Source organism: Oncorhynchus nerka, linkage group LG5, assembly GCF_034236695.1.
Source record: "Oncorhynchus nerka isolate Pitt River linkage group LG5, Oner_Uvic_2.0, whole genome shotgun sequence".
Taxonomy (NCBI): Eukaryota; Metazoa; Chordata; class Actinopteri; order Salmoniformes; family Salmonidae; genus Oncorhynchus; species Oncorhynchus nerka.
This window is the reverse complement of record NC_088400.1, coordinates 21,996,684-22,015,832: the sequence shown is the minus strand read 5'-3', so window position 1 is coordinate 22,015,832 and position 19,149 is coordinate 21,996,684. Positions and strand designations below refer to the sequence as shown.

At 46.7% G+C, this 19,149-nt stretch overlaps 1 protein-coding gene across 1 annotated transcript in view; it reads left to right on the top strand.

Annotated features, from left to right (window-relative positions):
* The window catches only part of gpc4 (glypican 4), a 73,350-nt gene that overhangs the window by 42,926 nt on the left and 11,275 nt on the right, over positions 1–19,149 (top strand). The window contains exons 2-3 of the mRNA XM_029648912.2: positions 4,660–4,818; positions 18,070–18,467. Coding sequence (XP_029504772.1) covers positions 4,660–4,818; positions 18,070–18,467 — 557 coding nt within the window. The remainder of the gene's footprint in view (positions 1–4,659; positions 4,819–18,069; positions 18,468–19,149) is intronic.

Below are 19,149 nucleotides of genomic sequence, written 5' to 3'. Positions count from 1 at the left end.
AGTCTGTCTGGTCCTGGGCCACATGATGCAGGCCAGGCAGAGGAGAGGGGGTGATGTGGCGTCTAATCTGGGTTTTGTCCACAAGGCATTTTCACCTCCCCCCACACCACCACCACCCCTCCTCCTCACCAGAGAAGCCAGTGTTCTGGGGGGCAGGCAGGGGAACGTCCTCCTCCTCACCAGAGAAGCCAGTGTTCTGGGGGGCAGGCAGGGGAACGTCCTCCTCCTCCAGTGTAAAGGGGCAGGCAGGGGAACGTCGTCCTCCTCACCAGAGAAGCCAGTGTAAAGGGGCAGGCAGGGGAACGTCCTCCTCCTCCTCCTCCAGTGTAAAGGGGCAGGCGGGGGAACGTCCTCCTCCTCCTCCAGTGTAAAGGGGCAGCCGGGGGAACGTCCTCCTCCTCCTCCAGTGTAAAGGGGCAGGCGGGGGAACGTCCTCCTCCTCATCCAGTGTAAAGGGGCAGGCGGGGAACGTCCTCCTCCTCCTCCAGTGTAAAGGGGCAGGCGGGGGAACGTCCTCCTCCTCTCCAGTGTAAAGGGGCAGGCGGGGGAACGTCCTCCTCCAGTGTAAAGGGGCAACGCGGGGAACCTCCTCCTCCAGTGTAAAGGGGCAGGCGGGGGAACCTCCTCCTCCAGTGTAAAGGGGCAGGCGGGGGAACGTCCTCCTCCTCCTCCAGTGTAAAGGGGCAGGCGGGGGAACGTCCTCCTCCTCCTCCTCCAGTGTAAAGGGGCAGGCGGGGGAACGTCCTCCTCCTCCTCCTCCAGTGTAAAGGGGCAGGCGGGGGAACGTCCTCCTCCTCCTCCAGTGTAAAGGGGCAGGCGGGGGAACGTCCTCCTCCTCCTCCAGTGTAAAGGGGCAGGCGGGGGAACGTCCTCCTCCTCCTCCAGTGTAAAGGGGCAGGCGGGGGAACGTCCTCCTCCTCCTCCAGTGTAAAGGGGCAGACGGGGGAACGTCCTCCTCCTCCTCCAGTGTAAAGGGGCAGACAGGAGAACGTCAAAGGGAAGGGACTTATTTTATGAGCCGTTTAAAGAGGTTGGTGGTGGAAACCACAAAGGAGAAGCAGAAAGCAGTGGACTGTTGATGAATGCCATGACACAGTATCATGTTGTTTATTAACGGCTCCCATGTTTTGACTGCCATAAATAACCCTCCTTTTTCCTTCTGATTGACAACCTGAACAATGTACCCGCTCGCTGTTTGTTGGGATTCCCAGTTAATTGGGAGTTGTTGTATGTCGCCAAGCAGACTCAACCGTCCATCTAAAGCTTGTTCTTGAGGTTGAGCTGACGGTCCACAGACAATGAAGGAAACCAACCTTTAATTGGCTGTTTTTACTTTCTTCATTCTGGATTTGGAAGGAAACAGTGTCTTCTAATCGCCTCATTCCAGTTGCAGGTGAAATTCCAAAAACCAGAGAATATTCCGAAAAATATGAAATCCACTTCTTTGCACTGAGTTCACTTGCCAGATAACGCAAAGATCTACTCAAACAAAGATCTACACAAATGCCAGGCATTTCTCACTCGTTACAAAACCGCTATTCAATATAAATTTGAATATTTCCATGTTATCGGAGTTCCACCTGAAACTAGAAACAGGAGATTTTATTGCACCAGTTCCTTCCGAAATGGAGAATGAATTAATCTCCAAGTAAAGGAAGGTTGAGCATTCTAGTTTATTTAGTTAACCATGGACTCTGACCCCATGACTCAACTGTTTTGTAAGACTTTTGCTCCATATTGACTACTGCCTGCTGATGAGAAATACATGTTATTTTTATACATAGACTGGTGGTGGTGACTAAAATGTTTCATGCAAGATCATACCTTCAGAAACTAAACTTTAGGTAGTCCAGTCAAGGATTTCCTATAAAATGTCTCCCAATAGGGCTCTGCTCAAAATGAGTGCACTTTAAGGGAACATGGTGCCATTTGCAATGCGGCCAAGCTTTCACTTTTTCATTTTTTTTGAAACCGTCTACTCTTGTCCCAATTTTACAACCTGTTTCTGTGCGGGGGTTGGAGAAGTTGGCCGCCCTAATGTTTTCCCAAAGTATGCGTTAACTAATACGAGAACATTTTCAGAGACTTTAGCCCGTGAGCTAACAATGTGACATTTGTACAGATATTCCTGTGAAAGATTGGCCATCTCAGTTTTATTTGTGTTCTTTGGTTACAGACATTTTCCACGTGGATAAAGGCCTTTAGGTTGTGGTCCTGTACTGCAGGGAGGGAGGGAGGGAGGCCTTGCTGGAATACAGGCAGAATCTCTGTTTCACTTAGAGGAGGTGTGTACGTGTGTGCATGCTTTGTGTGTCTGTGCGCATGCACTCACTGCTTACTTTGCTCTCTCCAATCATCTGGTACAAAGAGCTATGTGTGATGTGATGTGTGAATGTGTTTAGGTAGTGGTTACCAACTCTCTCTTCCTCTCTTGCTGTATGTGGTGGGGGGGGGTCAAGTTGAGTCTGATTTGGGCTTGATCCCAAGAGTAGGGGGGTTAGGGTTGAAAGGTGGTGATGCTTCTCTGTTTCTCTGGGTGTGGTGTTTTAGCTAGCAAGGTCGAGGCCTTCTTATAGAAGTTATATACTTCAACCAACCAAGGGGTTGTGACAACATTCTCTCTCCACCTTCTGAATCATATAAGTTGTTGTGGAAAAATGGTTGGTGTTTGTGGGAGCCTTACAGTGTGTGTGTGTGTGTACTCCTTCACGTCAGTAGTACTTCAAGTCCACACTCGTCTCTTGGCATACGCAATTCTGACATGTGTAGCGCTGCTTAGACACACACTGTTCTAGTGGTTCTTTAGTCCTCATACACATCACACCAATACACACTGAACATCCACAACGTGGATATATTTTCAACTCTTATTTTATATACTAGGCCTGATTACACAGTTCATATTTTGTTGCGGCAATAGTCTTTTTAATTGTCAGTTACTGTTAGAATCTAGTGACCTGTTGATTTCCACGTTCATTATTATTTTTATTTTTTTAATTTTTACCCCCTTTTCTCCCCAATTTCATGGTATCCAATTGTTTTAGTAGCTACTATCTTGTCTCATCGCTACAACTCCTGTATGGGCTCGGGAGAGACGAAGGTTGAAAGTCATGCGTCCTCCGATACACAACCCAACCAGCCGTACTGCTTCTTAACACAGCGCGCATCCAACCCGGAAGCCAGCCGCACCAATGTGTCGGAGGAAACACCGTGCACCTGGCAACCTTGGTTAGCGCGCACTGTGCCCGGCCCGCCACAGGAGTCGCTGGTGCGCGATGAGACAAGGACATCCCTACCGACCAAGCCCTCCCTAACCCGGACGACGCTAGGCCAATTGTGCATCGCCCCACGGACCTCCCGGTCGCGGCCGTTTTACGACAGAGCCTGGTCGCGAACCCACAGCTGGCGCTGCAGTACAGCACCCTTAACCACTGCGCCACCCGGGAGGCACTCCACGTTCATTATTGTTAGAATCTAGTGACCTGTTGATTTCATGTATGTCCTAAATGGCACACTTGTCCTTAGGCATAATACAGTTTAGACCACAGGCCCTGGTTAAAGTACTGCACTATGTAGGGAATAGGGTGCCATTGCAGCCGGTGAATGTAGTGGTGCTAGTAACACTGTTTGGTTTAGTGGTGCTAGTAGTGCCAGCAGAGTGGCCTGTTCTGCAGACCACCAGGGCCAGAGTTGTTGAGCAAGCGGATGGCTGGTGGGGAAAACCAAACAGGCCGTTGGGAGCCTGGGCGGAGTGAAAGGATCACTGTGTTCTTCCCAAATTCCAACAACCACCTTTTTAAAAAGAAAGAAAAACATAACATTATTGCAGCTGCAACTTTGTATTCAGCCTCTACGCCTCTCCGACCCTCTGCCTCTACGCCTCTCCGACCCTCTGCCTCTACGCCTCTCCGACCCTCTGCCTCTACGCCTCTCCGACCCTCTGCCTCTACTCCTCTCCGACCCTCTGCCTCTACTCCTCTCCGACCCTCTGCCTCTACTCCTCTCCGACCCTCTGACCCCTGCCATAAATCGTTGTTGAGACCACTTTTCCAAACTTGTCAGTTCTGTACAGCAGAGGGTGTGGGTTAGAGAGACTGACCGGATGGGGTGTCAGCACTTAGAGATGTCAGGTTGTTAAACTTGTTTAACATCGGTGCTCGAACTTCCCTCCCCGGACCAAGCCTGTCTTTAGCAGTCTCTCCCCTCCCCCTCCTGTCAGTGTGCACGCTGGTGTGTATTGTTCCCACATGACACAGCTGCAGAAGCTTGCGGTATAACGTCTCGACTGACGGGTGCTGTGAGAGGTCATTGTGAGGAGCATAAACCTTTTCTTTCTCTTGGGTAGGTGTTTCTACAGAGTCTGCTTCTGTACCTGCTGCATGAAGCAGGGAGGCCTGGGATACCGCATGTTATGTGATATTATTGGACTGCCTAATTAAGGGCAAGTAGACAATGGCGTGGCGCAACCATCACAATGTATTTCATATAAATTAGATTTTTTGTTGTTATTTAACATGGTTCATTTTCTTCTGTGAGAACATGGCACCTGATTCACGTAACGAACAGGAAACAAGCAGTTTTTCACGGTGTGTAACTGTGCTTTGTGAATTGTCTTTATGATGGTTGTTCTTGGTTTTCTCTCGCCCTGCCTCTCTGTAGGAATCCATCTGAAGGTGTGTCCCCAGGAATATTCATGCTGTACGCTGGAGATGGAGGAGAAGCTGAGTCAGCAGAGCCACTCGGACCTGAAGGCCCCCGTCTCCCAGCTCAGCACCAACCTACAGAGCACCTTCAAACAGAGGCACAGCCACTTTGACCGTAAGATTGAAGCGCACGTATACAAGCTCAAACAAAATCTTGAACGCACACTCACACCCCTACCTTCCTACTGTATCATTCCATTGATGTTCCACTGCTAGGCAGCACGGCGTCCTGTCCCAAGAGCGGCATGGTGTCCTTTCCCACTCCCCTTAGCAGCACGGTGTCCTGTCCCAGTCCCCTTAGCAGCACAGCGTCCTTTCCCAGCCCCCTTAGCAGCACGGCGTCCTTTCCCAGCCCCCTTAGCAGCACGGCGTCCTTTCCCAGCCCCCTTAGCAGCACGGCGTCCTTTCCCACCCCCCTTAGCAGCACGGCGTCCTTTCCCACCCCCCTTAGCAGCACGGCGTCCTTTCCCAGCCCCCTTAGCAGTACGGCGTCCTTTCCCAGCCCCCTTAGCAGTACGGCGTCCTTTCCCAGCCCCCTTAGCAGCACGGCGTCCTTTCCCACCCCCTTAGCAGCACGGCGTCCTTTCCCAGCCCCCTTAGCAGCACGGCGTCCTTTCCCAGCCCCCTTAGCAGCACGGCGTCCTTTCCCAGCCCCTTAGCAGCACGGCGTCCTTTCCCAGCCCCCTTAGCAGCACGGTGTCCTTTCCCAGCCCCCTTAGCAGCACGGTGTCCTTTCCCAGCCCCCTTAGCAGCACGGTGTCCTTTCCCAGCCCCCTTAGCAGCACGGTGTCCTTTCCCAGCCCCCTTAGCAGCACGGTGTCCTTTCCCAGCCCCCTTAGCAGCACGGCGTCCTTTCCCAGCCCCCTTAGCAGCACGGCGTCCTTTCCCAGCCCCCTTAGCAGCACGGCGTCCTTTCCCAGCCCCCTTAGCAGCACGGCGTCCTTCCCAATCCCCTTAGCAGCACGGCGTCCTGTCCCAAGAGCAGCACGGCGTCCTTTCCCACCCCCTTAGCAGCACGGCGTCCTTTCCCACCCCCTTAGCAGCACGGCGTCCTTTCCCACCCCCTTAGCAGCACGGCGTCCTTTCCCACCCCCTTAGCAGCACGGCGTCCTTTCCCACCCCCTTAGCAGCACGGCGTCCTTTCCCACCCCCTTAGCAGCACGGCGTCCTGTCCCACCCCCTTAGCAGCACGGCGTCCTGTCCCACCCCCTTAGCAGCACGGCGTCCTTTCCCACCCCCTTAGCAGCACGGCGTCCTGTCCCACCCCCTTAGCAGCACGGCGTCCTGTCCCACCCCCCTTAGCAGCACGGCGTCCTGTCCCACCACCCTTAGCAGCACGGCGTCCTGTCCCAGTCCCCAGAGCAGCAGCGCATGTGCAGTGTTGGCCTTGACTGACACTCAAACCTGCCTGTGCATTGGCAGCCTGCAGCAAAGACACCCCGTCTCTCAAAGTATCAGACATTGCAACCTCTGGCCAATCCCCTCTCGCCCTACTGTCTGGGGGGAGAGAGAGGCATGCATGCTCTGACGGACCACACACCCAGAGCCAGCCTTCTTTCACTTGACACACTTCCTGTTCTGTCTGTGTGTGTGTGTGCGTGTGTGTGTAAAAATATCTGGATCATGTTGACTGTGATTGACCTACTGTGAGGCAGTGCATGGGAACATGTGACAATACTGTGTCACTGACAGAGGGCAGCGGGACAGTTTGGCCCCTGAGACCTCCTGTCCTCCATAAAACCCCGTCACCACTCTGGCTATTGCCTCTGCTGGTTGAGGGTCTGTAGGTGCAGGCTAGAGGATGCCTAGTCGGATATTCTCCAGACACACACTTTCATGCACCCACAGTACCCGACCCTCAAATGAATTTGTTATGCTGCACAGCTGGAAAGAGAGGGAGAGGTCCATTTTGGCAGTGTTCTGAAAAGCATAGAATTTACCTAATTTATTTTAGGCTCCAGGGTGAGATGGAGTGTTGGGATATAAATTAATCTTTCAAGTGTATATATTGTACATAAAAGCCAGCAGCATACCACCCTGCATCCCACTGGTGGCTTGCCTCTGAAGCTAAGTAGGTTTGGTCCTTGGATGGGAGACCAGATGCTGCTCTAAGTGCTGTTGGTGTTCCAGTATGGGGCACTCTGCCCTCTGGTCTAAGTAGATCCCAGGGCAGTGAATGGGACATTGCCCTGCGCAGGATTCCGTCTTTCAGATTGGATGTTAAAACGGGTGTCCTGACTCTCCGTCCACTAAAGATTCCAATGCACTTATCGTAAGGTTGGGGTGTTAACTAGAGGTCGACCGATTTAATCGGAATGGCCGATTTTAATTGGGGCCGATTTCAAGTTTTCATAATTGGTCATTGCCATTTTTGGATGCCGATTATGACCGACTATATTGCAATCCACGAGGAGACTGCGTGGCAGGCTGACCACCTGTTATGTGATTGCAGGCAGCAAGGAGCCATTGCTAGGTAATATTAAGTTGCTAGGTAGTATTAAACTTACCTTTTATAAAAAAACAATCATCTTAACATAATCACTAGTTAACTACACATGGTTGATGATATTACTAGTTTAACTAGCTATAATCAATGCGGTCCCTGAAACTGTCACTTCTCTTGCGTTCAGTGTAAGCAGAGTTGGGGTATATGCAGCAGTTTGGGCCGCCTGGTTCATTGCGAACTGTAATTCATTTGCCAGAATTTTACATAATTATGACATAACATTGAAGTTTGTTCATTGTAACAGCAATATTTAGACTTAAGGTTTCTGCCCGTTTGATAAAATACGTAGAGGTTCTGTATTTCACTGAAAGAATAAATGTTTAGTTTTCGAAAGGATAGTTTCCGGATTTGACCATATTAATGACCAAAGGCTCGTATTTCTCTGTTTATTATGTTATAATTAAGTCTGATTTGATAGAGCAGTCTGACTGAGCGGTGGTAGGCAGCAGCGGGCTCGTAAGCATTCATTCAAACCGCACATTCCTCCGTTTGCCAGCAGCTTTTCGCAACGCTTGAAGCACAGCGCCGTTTATGACTTCCAGCATATCAACTCCAGAGATTAGGCTGGCAATACTATATTGCCTATAAGAACATCCAATTGTCAAAGGTCTATGAAATACAAATGGTATAGAGAGAGAGAGTCCTATAATAACGACAACCTCAAACTTAACTGGGAATATTGAAGTCTCATATTAGAATGAACCACCAGCTTTCTCATGTTCTGAGCAGGGAACTTAAACATTAGCTTTTTTACATGGCACATATTGCACTTTTACTTTCTTCTCCAACGGTGTTTTTGCATTATTTAAACCAAATTTAACATGTTTCATTATTTATTTGAGACTAAATGGCTTTTATTTATGTATTATATTAAGTTAAAATAAGTGTTCATTGTTCATTCAGTTTTGTTGTAGTTGTCATTATTACAAATATATGTATCGGCATGTGCTTTTTTTGGTCCTCCAATAATCGGTATCTGCGTTGAAAAATCATAATCGGTCGACCTCTAGTGTTAACCCCGGTGTCCTGGCTAAATTCCCAATCTGGCCCTCATACCATTATGGCCACCTAATCATCCCCAGCTTCCAATTGATTCCTTCTTCCCCAGGTTGGTGCTGTAAATGAGTGTGTGCAGGATAGTCTAACAGGGAGTATGTGTATTGCAGCCAGATGTGAACAAGAATGTGACATGTCGGAATGTGGTGGCTGCTTTAGCCCTCCCTCTCTCTCTCTCTCGGTCTCACGCGTATGTTCTGTGTCTGTGTGGCCGGTCTCTCAGAGCTGTTAGTTGTAGGATACCTTTACAAAGCCCTGCTGTGCTCTTCTCCGTCTGAACCATTAGTCCAGGGTGTCCAGTGCAGGCGGCGCGCTCTCCCTGGGTGGGGTGTCCAGCGCAGGCGGCGCGCTCTCCCTGGGTGGGGTGTCCAGCGCAGGCGGCGCGCTCTCCCTGGGTGGGGTGTCCAGCGCAGGCGGCGCGCTCTCCCTGGGTGGGGTGTCCAGCGCAGGCGGCGCGCTCTCCCTGGGTGGGGTGTCCAGCTCAGGCGGCTCTCGCGCTCCCTGGGTGGGGGTGTCCAGCTCAGGCGGCTCTCTCGCTCCCTGGGTGGGGTGTCCAGCTCAGGCGGCTTTCTCTCCCTGGGTGGGGTGTCCAGCTCAGGCGGGTCTCTCTCCCTGGTTGGGGTGTCCACCTTAATGTACACAGCTTTTGCTCATTTGCATGGTTAGTTGTTTGTTTCCAGCAATTTAATCAATTTATTTCCTTCACTGTTATAATTTCTTTTGTCTTAGAATGACTCCCCCCGCCCAAATTAAAAAAATTGAACTTTTACTTGACACAATAATTCTTTGACTGTTCCGGCAGTTCTTACCTTCACCACTAGAGGATGACCAGACGATTTATCTGTGTGTTCTGTTCTGTGTCTTGTTCAATTAGATTCATCGAAATCATAGGTTGCGCAGGCCAGGCACAAAGCACGTAATCTAGCAAAGCGTGCGCCACTCCACTATCTTCCGGTATTTATTTAGTAAACATAACACATCACTCCTGACAGACGCAAGCAAGAACTCTTCACAGAAATGTTGCGGCAGCCTACACCTAAACTGTTTGGGAAGAAAAGGAGAGGATTTCTCAGTCTGATCAACTAGGCTACTGATAACCACAGTCTGTAGCTGTGTAGGCTACAGCCAATGCACTGTCCCCTCTTGCACTCTGTCGGGCAAACAAAGTGGAAACATTATGTAGAATATTTATAGCCCATTTATTAGTGTTAGAAGTAAAATATGAATTTAATCAAATTTGGTGTAGGCTATATTCGAACTTGGGCTGGCTAGGCTACCTTGACCTTTTCAATCGAAAATGATTAACTGAAATGAAATGTTTATTTTTTAAAACTATTTATCTATAAGGCACAATACACATTAATCAACATCAATAATGCAACATCGATGTAAATGTGCCGAGGTTAGCCAAAAGCTCATTTTCCCCAGTAGTCCGTGAGCAGCTAAGGGCCTTTACACAGCTACTATACAAATACTCACTAAAACAACTTGTGTACAGGTTTGGATAGATTTGAGCCGTGTTGTCAAAAAAAAAGACAATCGGTGCAGCTTCTCAAGTCCATGGGCAATGCATTCCAGTATAGTGTACTGTGTTGGAAAGAGACAACGCAATCCCATCTAGTTACTGCGCTTGTTATCCTAGAGGTGGTTTCCTTGAGCATGATATGCCAGCATTGGGGGGAGGGGCAAGACCATGCAGGATCTTAAAGACCAGGCTTGCATCTACATACTGATTTAAGTTATCCAGACTAAGTAAATTGTTTGTAACTGTTTGGTTTGTTATCAAAATCGTAAATTTGTAGAGCGATTCAAATCGTTTCAGATTAGTAGCTCCAGCTTGTGACCAGTATGTGGGGCAATATCGCAAATGTGAGATCATAGCATGCCTATATAGTTTGGTGGCCTCCAGAGGAAGGAAAGGTCTTTTATAAACCTTAAGTTGGATAATCCGAACTTGACGGTGATACCCCCACCACCTTAACATGTTTCTTAAATGTCAAGTTGGAGTCTGAAATGATGCTGCGATATCTGAAGTTAGACACTTTCAGATTCTCCCCATTAACAAGAACAGCTCGTTGAGAAGAATCAATGGATTTATTAGAGAAGTACGTAGTCTTGTCCATTTAAAATTTAAATGCAGGCAAGAATTAGTCGTCCATTTTAGAAACATGTACCATAGCTTCAGTAAACTTAACAACTAGTCTATTTTTTTAGTGTACATACAGAACTATTGTCTGCATGTTAACTTGTGTGCAAGCAAGTGGGAGATAATTTTATATACAGTTGAAGTCGGAAGTTTACATACAGGTTGGAGTCATTTAAAACTAATTTTTCATCCACACCATAAATTTCTTTTTGCCAAAACTATAGTTTAAGTCGGTTAGGACATCTACTTGGTGCATGACACAAGTAATTTTTCCAACAATTGTTTACAGACAGATTATTTCACTTAATTCACTGTATCACAATTCCAGTGGGTGAGGTTTACATACACTAAGTTGACTGGGAAAATCAAAAGAAATCAGCCAAGACCTCAGAAAAAAAATTGGAGACCTCCAGAAGTCTGGTTAATCCATTGAGAGCAATTTCCAAATGCCTGAAGGTACCACGTTAATCAATACAAACAATAGTACACAAGTATAAACACCATGGGACCACGCAGATGTCATACCGCTCAGGCAGGAGACAAGTTCTGTCTGAACATACTTTGGTGCGAAAAGTACAAATCAATCCCAGAACAACAGCAAAGGACCTTGTGATGATGCTGGAGGAAACGGGTACAACGAGTCCAAAATCGACATAACCTGAAAGGCTGCTCAGCAAGGAAGAAGCCACTGCTCCAAAACCGCCATGAAAAAGCAAGACTACGGTTTGCAACTGCACATGGGGACAAAGATGGTACTTTTTGTAGAAATGTCCTCTGGTCTGATGAAACAAAAATAACACTGTTTGGCCATAATGACCATCATTATGTTTGGAGGAGAAAGGGGGATTCTTGCAAGCCGAAGAACACCATCCCAACCGTGAAGCACGGGGGTTGCAGCAGCACATTTTGGCGGTGCTTTGCTGCAGATGGGACTGGTGCACTTCACAAAATAAATAGCATCATGAGGAAGGAAAATTGTGGATATATTGAAGCAACATCTCAAGACATCAGTCAGGAAGTTAAAGCTTGGTTGTAAATGGGTCTTCAAAATGGACAATGACCCCAAGAATACTTTCTATGTTATGGCAAAATGGCTTAAGGGAGGCTAGTTTGGATAGGAGAACTTCATGATTCACAGTATCAAAGGTATTTTTAAGATCCAAAAAGACTGCACTGACTTCACCAATATGTCCAGTTTAGATTTAATTTGTTCTAGAAAATAGCAATGGGCTGTTTTGGTAGAATGGTTAGTTCTGAATCCACATTGCATTTGCTGTATTGAGTTGCCCTGAATGAGGTGATCAGTCAGATGTACAGTCACCCATATTTCACCTACATAATACTGATGACATAAATATACATGGTTTTTAATTGCAGTTGTATTGGCCTATGCTTTATACAGGTTTGCATTGTAATCTCAGCCCTGTGAGTTCTATTGTCCAATTGCAGTGGTTGTTTGTGTAAAATCTAGTTTTTAATGAATTCCTATTAAAAAGTACAAGGTTGCTGCAGTTTGACAGGGTTTTCAAACCTCCAGTTTAGAAAACATCTGTGTACCTAGCCGGCGGGTAGCCTAGTGGTTAAGAGCGTTGGGCCAGTAACCGAAAGGTCAATTGTTCACCATGTCGACTCAGGGATTCGAATCATCTATTGGTGTTCCCTTGAGCAATGCACTTAATCCTAATTGCTCCTGCAAGTAGCTTTGGATAAGAGCATCTGCTAAATGACTCAAATGTAAATCTGGTCCTATGCTAATATACATACCTTTTTTACAACTACTAATGATTCACTGTCAGATCCTATAGGGTCCTGATGTAGACCTGGGTAGGTTACCAGATTAGTAAATGCTCCGGGCCCCAGGGAAAACTATTTGTCCCACCACTCTGGGACCTGTGGTGCCAGCTCTGCATCAGGGCATAATCGGTCCCAAAAATCCTAGCATTCGGTTTCAAAGACTGGTAGTTGGGGAAAGGTATGCTATTTGTAAAACATGTGGGTCCAAAATCACTGATGCATTTCAGTTGCAATAAAATTGGCATTAGACACTTAACTGACATGAGTACTTGAAACCCTAAATAAGGGACTTGTGGCTTGATTCACCCTGAGCTGTGGAACTTGGGACTTTACTTGACACCATTATTACTTGGGACTTGACTCGAAGATTAAGACTTGCTTAGGACTTTGACTTGGTTACGTCTCTGATAATTCATTTTAACCTCGTAAACAATTCATTTCCACCCATTGTTTATTTGAAACAGACGTTTATTTTCTGAATTGTGTGCCATTGCCCGGCTATTATAAGGGACAGGCGCTGAGACTCAGCGTTTTTATTGAAGTTTTACAGTACCTGAATTTAGTTGTTCCGTTTTGCAAGTGTTTGGATTAGTGATTACACCCCAATTCTCACATTGAGACGTCCAGAAGCAGCCATTTCCTACGGCCGTGTCTGCCACAGGAAACGTGCCTGCGGCTCGTTGTATTTAGTGGCTGGAGATGGTAATGATGATGGTGGCTAATGGTTCATCTGGAGCTGGAGACAAACACAGACACACAGGAAGTGGTAGAGCAGAGTCCTCATCATGTGCCTGGAGTTAGGAGTCATGGCCAATTAAGTACGGGCCAGAAATAGTTTATGCTCTTATCTCCCTCTGACCTGGGGTTTGTGTTTGTCCCTGTCTGTCTGGGGGAGCTAGCTATGTCTGGGATTAAGCCCTTCTGCCCCAGGACACACGCATCAAGACCCATACATCTCCACCACTGCAGTCCTAACAGCAGGAGGGGTGGAACCCCACAAGAAAAGGGAGCAATTACTGTGAGGATAGAGGGAGGAGGAGGGAAGTCCAGTTCTCCTCATGGGAGGAAAGGGGAGGGAGGAGTGCTAGGGAGGTCGGTCGGCTCCTCTCTTGGGGTGATGGATTGGGCCCAACATCAGTGCTTCATACTTCGGGGGCGGGGGAAGAGATTCTTCCAGGCTCTCTTTTTCTCTAACAAGATTCTTGCTGTCAGGATCTACATTCAGACTCTCACACGAACACACACAGGTTAAGCGGCTATACTGCCTCATATGTCCTTAGTGTTTCCCTACACACCATGATCCTTTTCCTCTAACCTTTCACCTACATTTTCCTTAACCAATGGTTGAGTGGTAAGCACATTTTTCTTCAGGAAAACCCTTAAGGGAGTGTGTGCTGCTCCACGGCCTAGCTGTTGGCTGTACGTCATAAACCCTTTTTAATGATGAATCAAGATGCCACTGTAATGCTGGTTTCATACTAGATGCCATAGCTTCAGCCAGAGAAACCCGCTCAACTTTAAACAACCTTTAAAAACAACCAGAAGTTCCAACTAGAAATGTATTTTGTGCTACCTTGTTACTGACCCCCTGTACATCGTTGCCAGCACAGATCTTTTGGGTGGGAAGTGGTGGTTCATTAGTATGTCTGCATAGGCAGGATGATGGGGCCTGTCCTCCCCTCCTCCCCTCCCTCATGTCTCCTTTCACTGACTTTAAACTTGTGGCAACTGACATTCCGGAGTGGGGGGTGGTGGGGGGTAGAAGGACCTTTTGTTTTAATCTCTGTCAATGGAGCGTGGAGTTTGGTGCCCTCTCCCCTGTCTTTGTGTGTGGGGGACGTGAATGGAAGTACTGCAGTGTTTCCGGTATCCTTGGTGACACAGTGGGGATTTGGAGTTAAAAAAGCCCTCAACTTAACCCTCCCCAAGCCGCCCCCACCCCACCCCTCCCCCACTTCATTTTTCTTTTTAGATTGTCAGTCTGAAGTGGAAGTGACAGCGCCGCACTTGCAGTGTGTGTGTGTGTCCTGGTGCCCGAATTCAGGAGCGTTTGGTGACTCCCTCGGAGAGAGCATGGGAACTTTACATTTCAAAGCCGGGCAGAGGGCACACAGAAACTACAGCGGAACCGAAGCTGTGTGTACAAGGAGAAAGAGATGAGACAGAGGTGAAGGGGGGGTGGTGCCGCGCATGAGAGAGGGGTGAAGGGGGGTGTATGGTGCTGCGCATGAGAGAGAGAGAGGTGAAGCATTTTGCAGTGAGTCTGGAATTCTCATTTTGTTCAGATTAAGAAAGTGGTGGTGGTGGTGGAGGGGGGGTTGTGGGAGAGGGGTGCTGGATTATTTGGGGGGTGGGGGTGATGGACATTCCTTAGGATGAAGTAGGTCATTGTTCCAGTCTCTACTGAAGAGAGCCTTCTGAAGGAACTGACCAACTGAAAGCATTGGAGGGAGAGAGCGAGAGAGGAGGGACAGGTCCCTATATGGAAAGAGATGAAGGGGGGAGCAGTAATCCTATTGAAAATTCCTCTGAAGGACAGACCAAGAGGAGCAGGGAGAAAGGAAAACGAATGGAATGTGACAACAGAAAAATGCCATTGGTGGTCAGTCTGAAGCAGCTTGATGTGGAGAGACGTTTCTGTTGAATGGCAGTGTATTTACAGGAACCAGGCAACCACCTCTCCCATATTCAGCCTCTCTCTCCCTCTCATCCCCCCTCACTCTTTTCTTTCTCTTCCTCCCTTTCCAACCCTTTCTCTTCCCATACAACCATTCCCATAGTTTTTTTTTTTTTCTGCTGAGGAATTTTATGTGCTATTCCTGCTGTTGGGACACTGTGATATTCCTGCTGTTGGGACACTGTGCTATTCCTGCTGTTGGGACACTGTGCTATTCCTGCTGTTGGGACACTGTGCTATTCCTGCTGTTGGGACACTGTGCTATTCCTGCTGTTAGGACACTGTGCTATTCCTGCTGTTGGGACACTGTGCTATTCCTGCTGTTGGGACACTGCTGTGAAGGGAAACCAGTACTGACATGACAATGTCAAATGAAATAAACATCCATCTGTTTTGATCATAACCCCTCTGATTTTCAACCCTATTGGCAGCTACAGGAGGACTGGTCCCAAATGGAACCCTATTCCCTATATAGTGCACTATGGGCCTTGGTCAAAAGCGTACTATATAACCTTTTTTTGCCTTTCGTGAACTAGCACTTGACTTTTCCCCTTCTACCTCTGACTTTGCTGATAGTACGTACATTTTTTCCTCAATTAAGTAGCAATGACTTGATGTGGTGGTCTCACCCCGCTGCCTTATGATAGATTCTCAAACTAAGTCGCTCTGGATAAGAGCGTCTGCCAAATAACAATGTATAGGGAATAGGGTGCCATTTTGGACGCAAGTCAGGTTTTCTATAGCCCGGCGCTGTCCATTCTGGGAGTGCTGTGCAGACCTAAATCTGTCTCTCTGGAGTACCATTCTAATGACGGTCACAGACACACTGCCAAAAACATTATTGAGGAGACGTTCAATCTGCTTGTGGAAATGTACAATAGGACTGGGGTCAATTCATTTGCCATTCAAGGCAAATGCCCGTTTGATTTGGTTCAAATGTTTGAGCAGAGGAACACAGCGTTAGCCATGGTAAAATGCATAGAATTGTAGGAAATTAACATTCTTTATTTTGATCTAGCTCTAAAATGTTCAGTCTATTTACATTTGTAGTTTAGCTGACACTCTTGTCCAGAGGGACTTAGTTTGTGCATTCATCTTAAGACAGCTAGGTGCGACAACCACATCTCAGTCATAGCATATTTTTCCTCAAATCAGCAAAGTCGGACGGTGCTAGTAGAAAAAATGTACAAATGGTTAAGGTTGAGTGTTAGTTCACGAAAGGCAATATTGTAAAAAAAAAAAAATGTAATGCAGAGAACTAGGATTTACAGTTGAAGTCGAGAGTTTACTTACTTAGGTTGGAGTCATTAACTCGTTTTTCAACCACTCCACAAATTCCTTGTTAACAAACTAGAGTTTTGTCAAGTTGGTTAGGGCATCTAAGTAATTTTTCCAACAATTGTTTACAGACAGATTATTTCACTTACAATTCATTATCACAATTCCAGTGGGTCAGAAGTTTACATACACTAAGTTAACTGTGCCTTTAAACAGCTTGGAAAATTCCAGAAAAAGATGTCATGGCTTCAGAAGCTTCTGGTAGGCTAATTGACATAATTTGAGTCATTTGGAGGTGTACCTGTGGATGTATTTCAAGGCCTACCTTCAAACTCAGTGCCTCTTTGCTTGACATCATGGGAAAATCAAAAGAAATCAGCCAAGACCTCTGAATTTTTTTTGTAAAATTCCACAAGTCGGGTCCATTCTGGGGAGCAATTTCCAAACGCCTGAAGGTACCACGTTCATCTGTACAAACAATAGTAATCAAGTATAAACACCATGGGACCACGCAGCCATCATACCGCTCAGGAAGGAGACTTTCTGTCTCCTAGAGATTAATGTACTTTGGTGCGAAAAGTCCAAATCAATCCCAGAACAACAGTAAAGGACCTTGTGCAGATGCTGGAGGAAACCGGTACAAAAGTATCAATATCCACCGTAAAACGAGTCCTATATCGACATAACCTGAAAGGCCGCTCAGCAAGGAAGAAGCCACTGCTCCAAAACCGCCATAAAAAAGCAAGATTACGGTTTGTAACTACACATGGGGACAAAGATTGTACTTTTTGGAGAAATGTCTTCTGATCTGATGAAACAAAAATAGAAATGTTTGGCCACAATGACCATTTATGTTTGGACGAAAAAGGGGGAGGCTTGCAAGCCGAAGAACACCATCCCAACCATGAAGCACGGGGGTGGCAGCATCATGTTGTGGGGGTGCTTTGCTGCAGGAGGGACTGGTGCACTTCACAAAATAGATGGCATCATGAGGAGGAAAATGATGTGGATATATTGAAGCAACATCTCAGACATCAGTCAGGAAGTTAAAGCTTGGTCGCAAATGGGTCTTCCAAATGGACTATGACCCCAAGCATACTTCCAATGTTGTGGAAAATGGCTTAAGGACAACAAAGTCAAGGTATTGAAGTGGCCATCACAAAGCCCTGACCTCGATACTATAGAACATTTGTCGGCAGAACTGAAAAGGCGTGTGTGGGCAAGGATGCCTACAAACCTGACTCAGTTACACCAGCTCTGTCAGGAGGAATGGGCCAAAATTCACCCAAATTATTGTGGGAAGCTTGTGGAATGCTACCCGAAACGTTTGACCCAAGTTAAACGATTTTTAAAGGCAATACTACCAAATACTGAGTGTATGTAAACATCTGACCCACTGGGAATGTGATGAAAGAAATAAAAGCTGAAATGAAACATTCTCGCTACTATTATTCTGAGATTTCACATTCTTAGGATCACCACTCTATTTTAACTGACCTAAGACAGGGAATTTTTACTGGGATTAAATGTCAGTAATTGTGAGAAACTGAGTTTAAATGTAATTGGCTAAGGTGTATGTAAACTTCCTACTTTTTAGATGCACAGATATAAATAGAATACATAGTTTCAACCTCTGTCAGAGTAAATATGGTATTAAGATAAGGATTGATTAAAATCTGCACCCCCTTCCCAGGCACATGTTCTGGAAGATTTACAAAGCCATTATCTATCACGCTGAGAATGTCACAAACGACATTTCTTCAATATCATATCACCTCATAATAACCTCTGTTAATATTCCATTAGGTTCACAAATATAGCCTATCATTACAAAACTGTGTGATGTTGATATTCAAAGTCTTAGGTATGCGCTATTGTCATACTTACATCCTCTCTTTCCCGTCTGCAGAGTTCTTCCGCGAGTTACTGGACAACGCGGAGCGCTCGCTCAACGACATGTTCGTGCGCACATACGGCAAGATGTATGTGCAGAACGCCGAGCTATTCAAGCACTTCTTCCAGGAGCTGAAGCGCTACTATGTGTCGGGCAGCGGGGCAGTCAACCTGGACTCCATGCTGTCTGACTTCTGGGAAGACCTCCTGGAGAGGATGTTCCGATTGGTCAACGTCCAGTACGAGTTCAGCGACGCCTACATGGAGTGCGTCAGCCGCCACACCGAGCAGCTGAAACCGTTTGGCGACGTGCCACGCAAGCTCCGCCTCCAGCTGACACGGGCCTTCGTGGCGGCGCGCACCTTTACCCGCGGCCTGGCGCTCATGCCCGACGTGGTCAACAAGGTTTCCATGGTAAGAGGGATGTTAATGTGTAGTATTACATATACAGTGCTTTCAGAAAGTATTCACACCCCTTTAGTTTTTCAAAATGTTGTGGTTACAGCCGGAATTTAAAATGCATTGCATTGAGATTTTGTATCACTGATCTACACACAATACCCCATTATCCTGTTTACAATAAGGCACTAAAGTAAAACTGCAAAAAATGTGGCGAAGAAAGGAACTTTCTGTCCTGAATACAAAGTGTTGTGTTTGGGGAAAATCCAACACATCACTCAGTACCATGTTTCATATTTTCAAGCATAGTGGTGGCTACATCATGTTATGGGTATGCTTGTCATCGGCAAGTACTAGGGAGTTTTTTTTTAGGATAAAAAGAAACCGAATGGCGCAAAGCACAGGAAAAATCCTATAACTTAAAATACAAGGCCATATATACACAGGAGTTGCTTACCAAGATGACATGGAATGTTCCTGGCTAGTTACAGTTTTGACATATTGGCTTCAAAATCTATGGCAAAATTGAAAATGGTTGTCTAGCAATGATCAACAACCAACTTGACAGAGCTTGAAGAATTTGAAATGGTCATTTACAAATGTTGTACAAAAATTGTATAATCCATGTGTGCAAAGCTCTTAGTCTTACCTAGAAAGACTCACAGGTGTAATCCCTGCCAAAGGTGCTTCTACAAAG